The following is a 13,936-nucleotide window of genomic DNA, read 5'->3' as shown; positions in this document are numbered from 1 at the left end:
TTCTATGAGGAATAAGGGTTCCTCCAAAAGAGGAGGTTTTTCCGTCATTTGGTCCCATCTAGACGGAACCAAATGGCGGAAAAGCCTCTTCTGGAAAAGCAATCGTAAAAAACTACACAAATTGTGTTCCGAAACCCTCCCAAACCACATTACATCATGATGTATTTTGTGTATAACACTGTTTAGAGAAAAGTTACTTAAGGCTGTGTCTATGTAGCAAAATGTATATTTTAGTAATGGTTATAAAAATATAAGCATAATGATTTGATGTATAATGACTTGCTTATAAGTTCTGAATGCTTCTATTTCACCCTGTCTCTCATTATTAGACAATGACTGCTGTAAGGTCTTGCTTCCTGTTAGCTTTACAAATTAAAAATGTCAGAGGGGTAGCCAAGTGAGTCTGTAACAGGAAAAACTTTAAAAATAACAAATAATCTAGTAGCACCTTAAAGTAGATTTGCTCACTGTCTCTTTTTCTTCCTCCTCTCCATTTTTTTCCACTTCTCCCTGACCCTCCTCATCTTTTCCTTATTTATTCTTGGATCTGGACTTCCAACACTCCTGTCATCTGAAGAAGTGGATTGTACCCAAGAAAGCTCATGATACCATTTACATGGTGCTTTAAGGTGCTACTAACCTATTCATTGTTTTTTAAGTTTTTACAAATTAAGTTGTACCTCCTGTCTGCATTGTAAACCAAGATGTGTCCTCTATGAAATCCCATGTAATCCTTATTTGGAATGCTCTGTAAATGTGGAGATGTGTGAAAGCCATCACAAGTGCCCAGGTGGTCAAGAAGTGGGAACCTTGAAGATAACCAGAAAACATCCATTGTGTCTGAGGCTGCTTTATATTAGCAGCACTGACGAACCCAAGAGACAGGCAGAGACTCCCAAAAGAGAGACACAAACCAGAGACAACAATGGGAAGCCTGACAATAACCATCAAAGAATAATGCGGAAAAATCTGAGATTAACACCATTTAAGGATGGATGATTGTAGCATGACACTGCAATACTCATGGACTCAAATGGGAACTTACATGTATAAAAAGGGGGAGCCCTTGCCACTAAACTTTGCATTCAGTCCTGCAACACCAGGCCTTAGAGGAGCCTCAGAGGAAACCCAGCTCTTCACTCAGACAGCCTTGCCTGGCCAGCAAGACGGACCTGAGCCATGACGGACTGGTAACTACACACCATCTGCAGGTCCTGTGTGGGCTTATCTTTATGAAGCATATGCTAGCTGCTCTGATACAGTATTCTCAATAAATGTGGCGTCTTGCTTTTTCCCCTAAAAAGATCCTGTGTAGTGTAACAGCTACACTGCACAATTCCTTTGAGGGATATGCACTCAGGTAGCCTTCCAGCACCGAGTTAAGTAGCAGTATACACAGAATTGTAGAATACTAGAATGGGAAGAGACCTCAAGGGGTCATCAAGTTCATTCCCCTGCCCTCATGGCCGCACCAAGCACTGTCTAGATCAGGGGTGGCCAACCCACAGCTTGCGAGCCACATGTGGCTCTTAACCCCTGAAAGTGCAGCTCGCAAAGCCTCCCCCGTGGCTCATGAAGCCGCCCCGCACGCCCCCTACAATTGAGCCCCAGCCCCCTATGCTTGCCGGGTGCAGGGGAGCCGTCCGGTGTGGACAACAGGAGCCTGATGTGGCCAAAAAGCCTACCTGTGATTTTTAAAGGGGCAGCGTCTTTTTTTGCTCAACAACTCTGGCTCTTCCATTTTTATTTATTTATTTATTTATTTATTTTTGGTGCGGCTCATCACATTTTTCCCCCCACTGTTTCGGCTCTTTTTGTTTAATGGGTTGGCCACCCCTGGGCTAGATCATCCCTGATAGATGTCTATCCAACTTGCTCTTACATATCTCCAGTGATGGAAATTCCACAATCCCCGTAGGCAATTTATTCCAGTGTTTAACCACCCTGACAGTTAGGAAGTTTTTCCTAATGTCCAACGTAAATGTCCCTCCCTTGCTGCAATTTAAACCCATTGCTGCTTGTCCTACATGGGGAGGAATGGCTTAGATGGGTAGAGAACATATGTCCTTGAAGGTGAGGGTATATCCTTGCTACATGGCTCTCTGCTTGTCCAGGATGTACTTTCTGACATAGTCTGCCCAACTATTTTTAGCAGTCATATCCCACTGCCTCTATGCTGCAGTCGGGAAAGGCTCCAGAAGGGGAATGGCAGTGGGAAAAGGCTCTGGCTGAGCATTTCCCCAGCTGCCTTCCCTCTGCCAGAACTTATTCTTGCTGCAGGGAAAGGCTCTGGGAAAGGAAGGCGTTGAAATTTTTCCCTGCTGCCTTCTCCCCTTGCCAGAGCCTTTCACTGACCCATACAACTACACATCAGAGCTTGAACGCAGCCTACCTTTCACTGCAGCATGTAGCTACGCGTACCTTCCACACCACCCCAAACAGGATAGAGTGTAGATGTGGTCTAAGACATCTCTTTAGACTTCTGATTTCACAAGTGCCCTTTCTTGAACATGTTGCTTTAAGTCACTATTTCTGCAGGCCTTGAAGTGACAGCAAAAAATTAGTAACAATAAATGTTGGAAGCTTTTCAAAATGATGTGAACCGTCTTTTGAGTAAATCATCACTCGAAGGTCTGATGCCAACTCTGGAGCTGTCAGTGTGAAAATGGATGCAGTGTATGCCTCTCTGGGCACCTGGCTCTGCCAGCTCTGCAGTGAGATGCAGCAACGGGTGCATGTCCTGGCAGTGTGCGTACTGATGGTACCAACCACAGAGCTCAAAATAGAATAAGTGTTGGTCTCTACATTTACTTCATCCACCCTTGAGGCAGGATAGAGTGGGGGGCGGGCAAGAGACTGCCAGCAGGCCAGATCCAGCCCGCCAAGCCACTGGATCCAGCCCACGGCAGCCTCGCTAGGACCCTTAAGCATAGCGCAGTGGCAGCCACTTTAAATATAGCTGCTCCACTCTGGGAGCAAGGATGGAGGCTTTGTGCTCTGCCCCACCCCTCAGCAAAATCTCTCAGCTCCCATTGGCCAGTTCTCAACCAATAGCAGCTTAGATATTTTTACTGGTGGCAGAGGCTGTCAATGAAGCCTCCCTTCTTCTCCCCTCCCCCCCCCCCCCAACTCATTCACCCTGCCCAGAGCAGCGCCACGTGGAGCAGCTTGCGACTGCAGCTTTCAGGTTCCTGCAGGGCTGCTGACTGGCAGCTGGCTAGATAAGCACCTCCCAGAGCCCTACCTGCCCTAGGCCACCACTCAAACTCTCTGTACCCCTTTCTCTCAGGTCACAATTCCCTCCCAGACCCTGCACCCCCTCCTACACCCTTTCCACAGGCCAGAATCCTCTCTGGCACCCATATCCCCTCCCTGACCCTGAAAGCCCATTCCCCTGCCCCAAGCCATCACCCAAACCCTCTGCACCCCCTTCACCCAGGTCACACCTCCCTCCCATATCTTTCACCCCATCTAGAGCCCTCCCTCAGGTGAGAATACTCTCCTGCACCCATACCCCCCCCCCCCCGCCTGGACTCTGCACCCTCAAGCCTCTGGCCCAGATCACAACCCCCTCCTTCACCCAAACTCCCTCTCAGACTCCACACACCCTCCTGCACCTCAGTCACCTACCCCAAGCTTCCTTCTTCATCCAATCTCTGTCCCAAACCCCAAACCCCCTTGGTAGAAATGCAGCCCTTGAGCATTTGCCAAAATCCTGGAGTGGCCCCCCATTAAAAATTATTGTCCACCCCCAGGATAGAGGCTGATCTTGTGGACAAGGCTTTAGGCAAGGATTCAGGTGATCTGGGTTCAATTTCTGACTCGGTCACAAACTCCTCGTGTAACTTTGAGAAAGTCCTTCAATCCCCTGTAAACCAGGGATAACTATATCTCTAATGCCACTTGAGATTATAATTTCTTCAGGGCAGGGGCTGTCTGTAACTATATGTTCGTACAGTACGGTACATCTGGGTTTCAAACTTGGTTCAGACCTCTTGGAAATTACTGTAAGACTGCTATTACTATTATGAGCTGTCTAATTTGGATTAGAGGTGTATTCCTGGAGGGGAGATTTTGGGGTCAAAGATGCAAATAAATACAGTCGATTCACAATCTGTTCGTTGATTCCATGGTAGAAGAAATAAATGTGTTATATAAACATGTGCAACAGAAATGTATTATATGGACCTGTCACAAATGTGCTTGTTTTCCCTTTTTCTATATCACTATCCTCATATGTGCTCATCTATCTATCTCTGTAGATCCAGAAACAGCCATTTTTAGTATCATTTAAACTAGTGGGATTGCAATGAAAAGCACAGCTGAAAGGTATCAGTCTGTCATAGGGATTTGATGGGCTCCATTGGTCATGGCTGACTGCTGCTATATCTCAAAGGGTTACTTCCTGCCTCTCTTCCTTGAAAGCCAGAGGGCAGCAGGAGGGGAGAGGGAGAAAAAGCCAGAGAGACTTGTAACCCAGAGGCAATAACTTCCAGGCAAAGCAAAGAAAGCGGGGGAGGGACAGCAACTGAGCAAACCTATAATCTTTTTAATTGTCTGCCACTTGTTATTTGCCACTAACTTAATCAAAGCTTAACTTCAAAGAACTCAGCAGCCACGTTAAGTGGGAATATGGCCTCAGTCTTATTTTAAGAGTAGGGCTGCTCTAGAGAACTGGAATGGAGCCAAATACCAGGCGCTCATAGACCTTCTTACTCATTCTAGTCTTCATAAGCTTTTAACCCTCATCTTGTGATCTCTGTGTGCATGTCTCCCTAGGAGAGGAATGTCCAGGAAAGAGCGAGGAGAGAGAGTTCAGCATTTTCTCCATAGGTGGAAAAAATAAAATAATGGGGAGGGGAGGGGAAGAGGAGTAAGGACCATGGATTTAAACTCCATGCAGCTGGTGATAATCGGAGGCTTAGCTCTCTAAGATGGCCTTGGGGGAGCTGTATTATGGGGAAGGATTCAAACATTTTCTGATATCCCATCTCCTCTCTTCCTTTCTCTACTTCTCATCCCCATCCCTCTCCTTTCCAGGGCTCAGCAGCCTCTGTGGAATGACAGTCCCGATTATTCATATTATTGCAAATGCCCAAAGGACCAGTGAAGATCAAAACCCTGCAGTGCTAGGTGCTGTACAAACCTATCATCAGAGGCAGTCTCTGCTCTGAAAAAAATCCCACTTTTAAAAATATTAGTAAATAATTAGTAGATGTTTTTTAAGAAATGCCTAATCAATAATTAGACATTGTTACAGAGTCCAACAGGTGGCTTAGTCATGACTCATATCTATAATTCTATCAGCGTGTTTATAATGTTCTGTAACACATACTACTCACGTTTGGTAATTGTGTGAAGCATCTATTTATCCTTCCTAAATCAGGGTATGTCTACACTACCCCGCTAGTTCGAACTAGCGGGGTAATGTAGGCATACCGCACTTGCAAATGAAGCCCGGGATTTGAATTTCCCGGGCTTCATTTGCATAAGCGGGGCGCCGCCATTTTTAAATCCCCGCTTGTTCAAACCCCGTGTAGCCGCGCTGGAATGAGGAGTAACAGTAGTTCGAACTAGGAAGCCTAGTTCGTGCCCTATGTAGCCGCGCTGCACGGGGTTCGAACGATCGGGGATTTTAAAATGGCGGCGCCCCGCTTATGCAAATGAAGCCCAGGAAATTCAAATCCCGGGCTTCATTTGCAAGTGCGGTATGCCTACATTACCCTCTTCGTTCAAACTAGGAGGGTAGTGTAGACATACCCTCAGGGTATGTCTACACTACAAAGTTAGTTCGAACTAACTTTAATAGGCGCTACACTAGCGCTCCGCTAGTTCGAATTTGAATCGAACTAGCGGAGCGCTTAGTTCGAACTAGGTAAACCTCATTTTACGAGGATTAAGCCTAGTTCGAACTAGCTAGTTCGAATTAAGGGGTGTGTAGCCCCTTAATTCGAACTAGTGGGAGGCTAGCCCTCCCCAGGTTTCCCTGGTGGCCACTCTGGCCAACACCAGGGAAACTCTATGCCCCCTTCCCGGACCCCTTAAAGGGGCACGGGCTGGCTACGGTGCCCGTGCCAGGTGCAAGCCTGCCAGCACCCAGCCAGCAGACCCTGCACCTGGCACAGCTCGAGCCACCCACCCGATGTCCCCCAGCCCACCCCCTCTTCCCGGGACCAGGCTGGCAGCTCCCGGGAGCTTGCCCTGGACCGCAAGAGGCAGGCACCTGCCTGGGCTAGTGTGGACATCGTGGACCTCGTCCACGATCTCCGCACTAGGCACAGGAAAGTGGCCGTCTAGGGCAGGAGAGCTGCCAGCCTGGCCACCCAGGAGCAGATGTGCATGAAAATCAAGGGGGTCCACTGAGACCCCCGACCCTGAGCCCTGAGCTTACAATGGCCGTCCTGGGTCAGACCAAAGGTCCATCTAGCCCAGTAGCCTGTCTGCCGACAGCGGCCAACCCTAGGGACCCTGGAGGGGATGGATCGAAGACAGTGACCAAGCCATTTGTCTCGTGCCATCCCTCTCCAGCCTGCCACAAACTTTGGGCAGGGACACCACTCCTACCCCCTGGCTAATAGCACTCCATGGACCCAACCTCCATGACTTGATCTCACTTCCCTTTCAACTCTGTTCTAGTTGTAGCCTTCACAGCCTCCTGCAGCAAGGAGTTCCACAGGTTAACTATTTGCTTTATGAAGAACAACTTTCTCTAGTTTGAAGCCTGCTACCCATTCCTTTCCTTTGGTGTCCTCTAGTCCTTCTTTATGGGAACTCATGAAGAACTTTTATGAATGCACCCTCTCCACCCAACCCCTGCTTTTAGAGACCTCTATCCTGTCCCCGCTCCATCTCCTCTTTTCTAAGCTGAACAGTCCCAGTCTCTGTAGCCTCTCTTCATCTGGGACCTGTTCCCAACCCCTGATCATGTTAGTTGCCCTCCCCTCTCCCAGCCTTTCTCTTCCCCTCTCCCACCTCCTTTTCCCAGTCTCCCCCAGTTTTGTTCAATAAAGACAGAGTCAATGTTGGAAGAAACCTTATCTTTATTTTGTACATCAATAAGAAGGGGGGCTAGGGAAGGGTAAGTGGAAGGAGGTGAGGGAGGAATGGGGTTCGAGCCCCTGATGGGGAGGACTGGGCTGGCTCTGCGGGCTTATGGGGGTGGAAGCTCTCCTGCAGCCCCCCGATTGACCCCTCTCTCCAGATGGCAGCCTGCGGCAAGTGCAGCCGGGCTGATGGCCGAGTGGTGTGATGTGCCCAGTGTGGGTACTCCGGGCACTCCAAGCCAGAACTTCTTTGCAAGCGGGGCACCCCTTAGAACTGTCTGTCCGGGGTGGGGGTCGGGACCCTTTAAGCGCAGCCCTCGGCTAGCCTGAGACATCATCTCCATGCTCTAAGTCCTCCTCTTATGCCCTGCCGGCACTGCTTCCGGCCATCCTTAAGCCCTGTTCAGAGTCCACTCAATGTGGACTTGCTAGTTCGAATTAGCAAAACGCTAATTCGAACTAGTTTTTAGTTCTAGACACGTTAGTTCGAATTAGCTTAGTTCGAATTAATTAATTCGAACTAAGTTAGTTCGAACTAGCGCTGTAATGTAGACATACCTCAGAGATTAATATCAAGGGTGACCTACTGAGGACTTTTTCAGGGGGGTAGCCATGTTAGTCTGTAACTGGAAAAAATTAAAAAATAATGAATAGTCTTGCAGCACCTTAGAGACTAACTAAAGATCAGTGGTCTCCAACCTTTTTACACCCAAGATCACTTTTTAAATGTCAGGGCAGGTCAAGATCTACCCCACCCGTTCCCCAAGACCCCACCCCTTCCTTGAGGCCCTGCCCTCTCCATTCTCCTCTCCATCATTTGCTGTCCCCAGCCCTTACTCACTCTCACTGGGTTGAAACAGGAGGTGTTGGCTCTGGGGTGGGAATGGGGATTTGGGTGTGAGAAGGGGTGAGAGGTGCAAACTCTGGGAGGGAATTTAGATGCTGGAGGAGGTGGAGAAGGGGATGCTGGCTCAGGGAGGGAGCTCCAAGCTGGAGAGTGTTGGGGTCAGGTGGAGGGTTGGGGTGCTGAGCAAGCCATAGGCTTGTGGGGATGCAGGAGTTTAGGATGTAGTGTATGAGGGGTTCAGGGCAGGGGGGCTGGGAGTATGATGGGCTTAGGACACAGGTTTACGGTATGTGGATGGCGCAGGATTGTTATGTGAGGGTCTGGCCAGGGGGAGGGAGCAGAGTGCTGGTGGGGTTCTGGCTAGAGGAGAGGGTGCAAGAGCGGGGTGCTGGTGAGAGTCTGGCCAGGGGACAGGGTGCTGGTGGGTGTCTGGCCAGGGGAGAGGGTCAGGGTTCTGGTGGGGATTTAGCTGAGGTAGGGTGCTGGTGGGGGTGTGATGGACCGGGCCGCTCTGGGCACAGCTGAGGGCGTCTGCTCAGGGTGAATTACTCAAATTCGGGGCTCCTTACAGCCTCCAGACTGGTGACCTTTCCAAACAGGCCCCAAAGCAGTCCCACAGAGCGCTTCAGCAGCCTGCCTGAAGCCTCACGAGCAAAACCCCCCCAACACCCCAGCAATATCCGTGCCCCAGATGGCCTTGGGCCTCATACACAGGTGAGAGGTCTTAGAACCCAATCTCACCTACCCCGAACAAGTTCTGTCCGGTTCCAAGAAACCAGCCATAGATCCCCGGTCAATTTACCCTCTGGATCGTACTCACAAATCACGCTGAGCCACTCCTTTAGCATCTTACATCTAAAGGTTTATTGCTACAAGAAAGAAAAGCATGAGAGTAAGGTTGCTAAAGTATCATACATTACATGCATCGACTCTCCCAGTTCTTGATGCAGGCTCTAGCAGAGATGTTATAGCTGCTGGCTTAAAAGCCCTTGTTGTGCATCCTAGGTCAGGATGGGACCACAGTTCTTTCCGGCCCTTCGATCCCTGCACTGCTGCCTCTGGGATGAAGTGCTGAGCTGAGTACCAAGATGGAGTCAGCCACATGGCCTATTTATCCCTCCTTCCTGGTCTCTTCTTGGCTACAGCAGGTCACCTGGCCCATGGCCTATCCCTGTGTTCCCTGCTGGTAGCCCCTAGGTATGAGTCATCACTCCAGGCATGTCCTTGGCCTATAGAGGGCTATTGTTCCAGACATCTTGCCGGGCGCCGCCATTTTTAAATCCCCGGTAGTTCGGACTCCGTGCCCACGGCTACACGCGGCACGGAGTAGGTAGTTCGAATTAGGCTAATTCGAACTACCGTTACTCCTCGTTCTTAATTTGAACTACCTACTCCGTGCCACGTGTAGCTGAGGGCACGGAGTCCGAACTACCGGGGATTTAAAAATGGCAGCGCCCGGCAAGATGCAAACGAAGCCCGGGATATTTAAATCCCGGGCTTCATTTGCAACTTCGATTGACTACATTAACCACCCTAGTTAGAACTAGGGTGGTAGTGTAGACATACCCTCAGCCTCTTTGCATCTCAGTTATAACAGCTCCTAATTTATATGACCTTCATCACCATCTTTAATGGACTTCTCACAGCACACCTGTGAGATGCAACTGTACTATTATCCCCTTGGTACAGGTGGGGAACTGAGTCACAGGGCTGCTAAGCGATTTGCTGAAGATTACTTACACCACAAAAGCCCCTCTGTTCTTTTGATTTACTGTATTAGGGCACAGGTCTCCCCTCTTCTAAACCAGCCCTATAACTCTAATTCATCCTTTCTATTGCCCTACTTAACAGAGATGTGGTGAGGATAAATGCACTTTGACGTTAGGATGATGATGGCCATATAAGTTTCATATACAGGGAGTCTGTTTTAGGTTTAGCTCTAATTTAAATAAAGGAGGGAGGAGAGAAATGTATTCACAACATTCACAATAGTTTAATGGAATCAAAAACCAAGAGAGTTCTAACACCTTCACAGAACCCCAGACCACGGAGTTCCACACCATGCAAAGGAAGCTTCAGCGTGGAGTCACAGAAAGCATGGAACCAAGGGTGCAAAAACTGACAAACATACACTTCTCCTTTGGTATATATGGTTGTGACTATTTTCTTCCACTATTTGATCTGAGGAACTGGGTCTGGCCCACGAAAGCTCATCATCTAATAAACCATCTTGTTAGTCTTTAAAGTGCTACATAGTCCGGTATTTTGTTTCATACACTTCTCCTGGACCAGGCTATATCTACACTGCAGGCTTCTTGTGCAAGAAGCTTTTTGCAGAAGAGATCTTTCACAAAAACTTCTTGCACAAGAGCGCATCCACACTACAAAAGTGCATCGCAAAAGCAATGCGCTTTTGCACAAGAGAGCATCCAGACTCCCTGGACGCTCTCTTGAAAGAAAGCTCTGATTGCTATTCACAGAATAGCCACCAGAGCACCTGTGCTTTTTTCGATTGGTTCTTTTTTTGCAAAAACCCCGTGTTGCCCATCCACACACACCTTTTTGTGCAAGAACTCTGGCACAAAATCCTCTTTGTAGAAAGAGAAGTACCTATACTGCAAAAGCCCCTCTGTTCTTTCGATTTACTATCAATTTTCTTGCGCAAAAATGCACTTGAAGTGTGGATGCTCTGGGGGGTTTTGCGTAAAAATCCTGCAGGTAGATGTATCCCCGATGCAGCAGGGTGGTCCTGGGAGAAGCAGGTTGGAAATCAAGCCCATCCTGCACTCACCCGACTGTGGCAGCTCTGTCTCATGGGCAGGGCCTGGCTCCCTCCTCCAGTCATTGCTACCTGGCACATGAGGTCACAGCCCCACTCAGACTTGGCTTGGCTGCTGCTCTGCCATGACAGAGGCATGGGCCAAGTTGAGTGGTGCTGCAGGCCCATACACCAGGGTTGCAAAGCTGGGGGCGAGAGGGGTTCTTCAATGACCCATGTCCCTTGGCCGTTCAGTGCACCCACTGAATCAGGAGGCTACATCCCTCCAGCACCAGGTAGTGAGTATGTCTGGTTCACGTGGCTACATCGTGGCAGCAATAGCTCTGCACCAGAGAAATGCTCCCAGTTCGAGAGACTGGGGCAGGGAATGTGCTGAGCCTCCACATGAGAACAGCAGCACTGCTACTAGCAGCAGCCGCCCCAGAAAACGAAGCATGCCCAACTCTCATAGACAGCATGGGATGGGGGGAGGGTGGCACTCAGCATCCTGCAGGGCTCAGTCCTTTCAGTGTGCAATCAATGAGCTCCTCTCTTGTAAATGGAGCCGGGTGGCTGTGGAGAAAGGGTCTACCTGATCCCAGCTGGCTCCAGTCCCGCTGCCACTGACCTGTCCAGAAGAAAACGGGCCTCCTCCCCTTTCCGGAAGTCAGTGCTGTTCTCCAGCCTGGCTAGCACGTCCATCCTCTTCACCATCATCTCCAGCATGTCGCTCATCTTCCGTAGCACCCCTCTGGACTCCAGCGCACCCATCACTGCAGGCACACAAAGAGCAGGAGAGAGGCTAGAGCAGGGCTTGGTGGTCAGAGGCACAGTCCTGGGACCGGGAAAGTGCTGGATTGTTAGCACTTGCCTGGGGGGGAAGTGGGGGAGATGATCACATGAAAGTTGCCTTCCCTACACATGCCTGCCCCTGCATCTAAATCCTGGCCCACAGCGACCCCTGGCTGTGCCAACAAACCTCAGTCATGGCTGCACTCCCCACATCCTGCTCTTCCAGACCTAGGCTCTCTGCCAACAGCCTTGACAGTGTACCCCAGTCCTGGCTCCCTAGCTATTTCAGCCCTGGGTCACATGAGGAATGCACCTCAGCTGTCAGGTATCAGGTCATAGAAGCATAGGGCTGGAAGAGACTCTTACCTGTACTCCTGCTGCTGTTTATGTAGTGAGCACTGACAGGCTATGGGGTTGGAAGCTCCACAGGAAGCCTTATAAACCTGGATTCAAATGTTAATTTGGTCACAAACACGAGTTTGGTGGTTTCAGCCTAGAAGTCGTGTATTCCTGTTGCATAGCCAGGGCACAGCTTGACATAATGGGCCATCTTTGCTTATGTGCATCAGGAGATGCTGCTTTCTAGAATAATCAAGCAGACTGATGGAGGGAAGGGATGGAGAGGGCAGGAACTCAGGTCCTGCTTTATTCGGGTGCACTAGTTTCTGTACAGAAATCCATCCTCCTCTTCCCTGTAGCTGTTTGGATATTGACTTGGCAAAACCTCACTCAGAGCAGAGACAGGTCCAGCTGGGTCAACCTGGACACAGCATTCCACCATGTGGCCCTTGGCAAACACCAAGAGACTGCTCCCCATGCTTGGCTTGATGCAGTATTGCCTGATGGATTGCCCTGGAGGAGTTGCTATCTTGCAGAATCAGGTGCACTCTGGGCAGCCAGCTGGAGTCTGAAGGAGAAAACGGTTTGTGGCAATGTTAAGGACTGATTTCTCTTGCTCCTGCTCTGCTTATTTTGGCAAACAAAAAAAGCCCAAGGGCAGCATTTACATGATTTAAGAGCCTAAATGCCATTTTCAAAAGTGACATACCCAGATTCACAAAGGGATTTAGGCATCTGAAGAAGCATACAGGCTTTTCAGTAGGATTTCCAGAAATGCCTAAGCAGGTTGAGCACCCTGCTAGGTAGCTATCTGCACCTTTAGGCACCTAAATACCTTTAAATATCTTCAATTCATGAACAATTCAAATCTGATGGACTTAGGTTCCTAAGTCACTTTTGAACTTGGAACATAGCGTTCTAAGCCACTTGGGTGGTTTTGGAAATGTTGCCTCACCCATCCATCCTGCCCAACAGCAACCTGTCTTGGAAGCTCTACAGGAAGCCTCTAAAACCAGCCCCATCTGAACATTACCTCAGTGAGTAATGCTGTTACTGTAGAGGGGAGAAATGTTTCCTAACCTCAGCTGAAGTTTAGAGGCTGGGACGATAGCCCTTGTGACTGTGGAGTCTATTCTCATGCACGTTAAAAAATATCACCATGTTATTCCCTCACTAGTATCCTGCAGCAGTGAGTTCCACTGGTCAATTACACTGATTTCTTAGGTATTTCCTTTTATTCTTTTTATCTGTGTTGACTCCATCAAAAATCATTGACCACCCCTATTATAGATCCACCAGGCAAGGGGCTAAAGCACCTTATTTCTATCCTTGTCTTTTCATCTTTTAGGGTACATCTACGCAGTAGCGCTATTTTGGAATAATGTCAGTTATTCCAAAATAATCTGGACTACAAGCAGTTATTTCAACATAATGTCAAAATAATGTAGAGATGGAGGACTCCTTACTCCAACTCCTGTAACCCTCATTGTACGAGGAGTAAGGGAAGTCGAAGGAAGGGTGCTCTCTCGGTCTTCCTGCTGTGTAGACTTTGCCAAAAGCCAAAATAATCTATTTCGACTTCAGCTATGCAATTGATGTAGCTCAAGTGGTGTAGCTTATTTCGGCTTTAGCCCTGCTGTGTAGATGTGCCCTTAGTGACCTGCGGCCCCTGCTAGGGAGCCAGTGGAAGGGGAATAAATTCCGATTTCATCTCATTTCAGTTCACACCGTGATGGTTAAAAAAAACACCCAAACAAAGCTAAGTAGCTCTGCTCAGCTTATCTCCTGTACTCCACACTTGGATATGTTTTAAAACGTACCTCACATTTCATTAACAGAGCAGCAGGAGGCTAACAGAGGGTGCTGGGCCCATAAAGATACACTGAGCATCACAGATGGATATCTGAGTTATGCATATCGTGTCCATTTGTAAACAGAAACAGAAACCTAAGATCTCTGTGGCATCTTGGCTTCAGCATCACTCCAATTTCTCCTCCCCTTGCCCCATCCCTGTCTTCTACAAAACTCGCCCCTTGGTGTGTACTGTACATGCCTCTTGTGCCGGTCACGTCTCACATGCACTCATATTACTGACAACAACACAGCAGCGCTGCTGGCTCTGCGGAGCCTGTCTGGGGGAGGAACAGCAATGTCATT

At 48.9% G+C, this 13,936-nt stretch overlaps 1 protein-coding gene across 1 annotated transcript in view; it reads right to left on the bottom strand.

Annotated features, from left to right (window-relative positions):
• MGAT5B (alpha-1,6-mannosylglycoprotein 6-beta-N-acetylglucosaminyltransferase B) overlaps positions 1–13,936 on the bottom strand; it is a 275,223-nt gene that overhangs the window by 171,481 nt on the left and 89,806 nt on the right. The window contains exon 3 of the mRNA XM_089771960.1: positions 11,277–11,421. Within this exon, the coding sequence (XP_089628086.1) occupies positions 11,277–11,421 (145 nt within the window). The remainder of the gene's footprint in view (positions 1–11,276; positions 11,422–13,936) is intronic.

The sequence above is a fragment of the Pelodiscus sinensis genome, chromosome 20, assembly GCF_052426305.1.
Source record: "Pelodiscus sinensis isolate ZL-2025 chromosome 20, ASM5242630v1, whole genome shotgun sequence".
Classification (NCBI taxonomy): domain Eukaryota; kingdom Metazoa; phylum Chordata; order Testudines; family Trionychidae; genus Pelodiscus; species Pelodiscus sinensis.
Note: the sequence above shows the minus strand (reverse complement) of the source record. Positions and strands in the feature narration are given on the sequence as shown.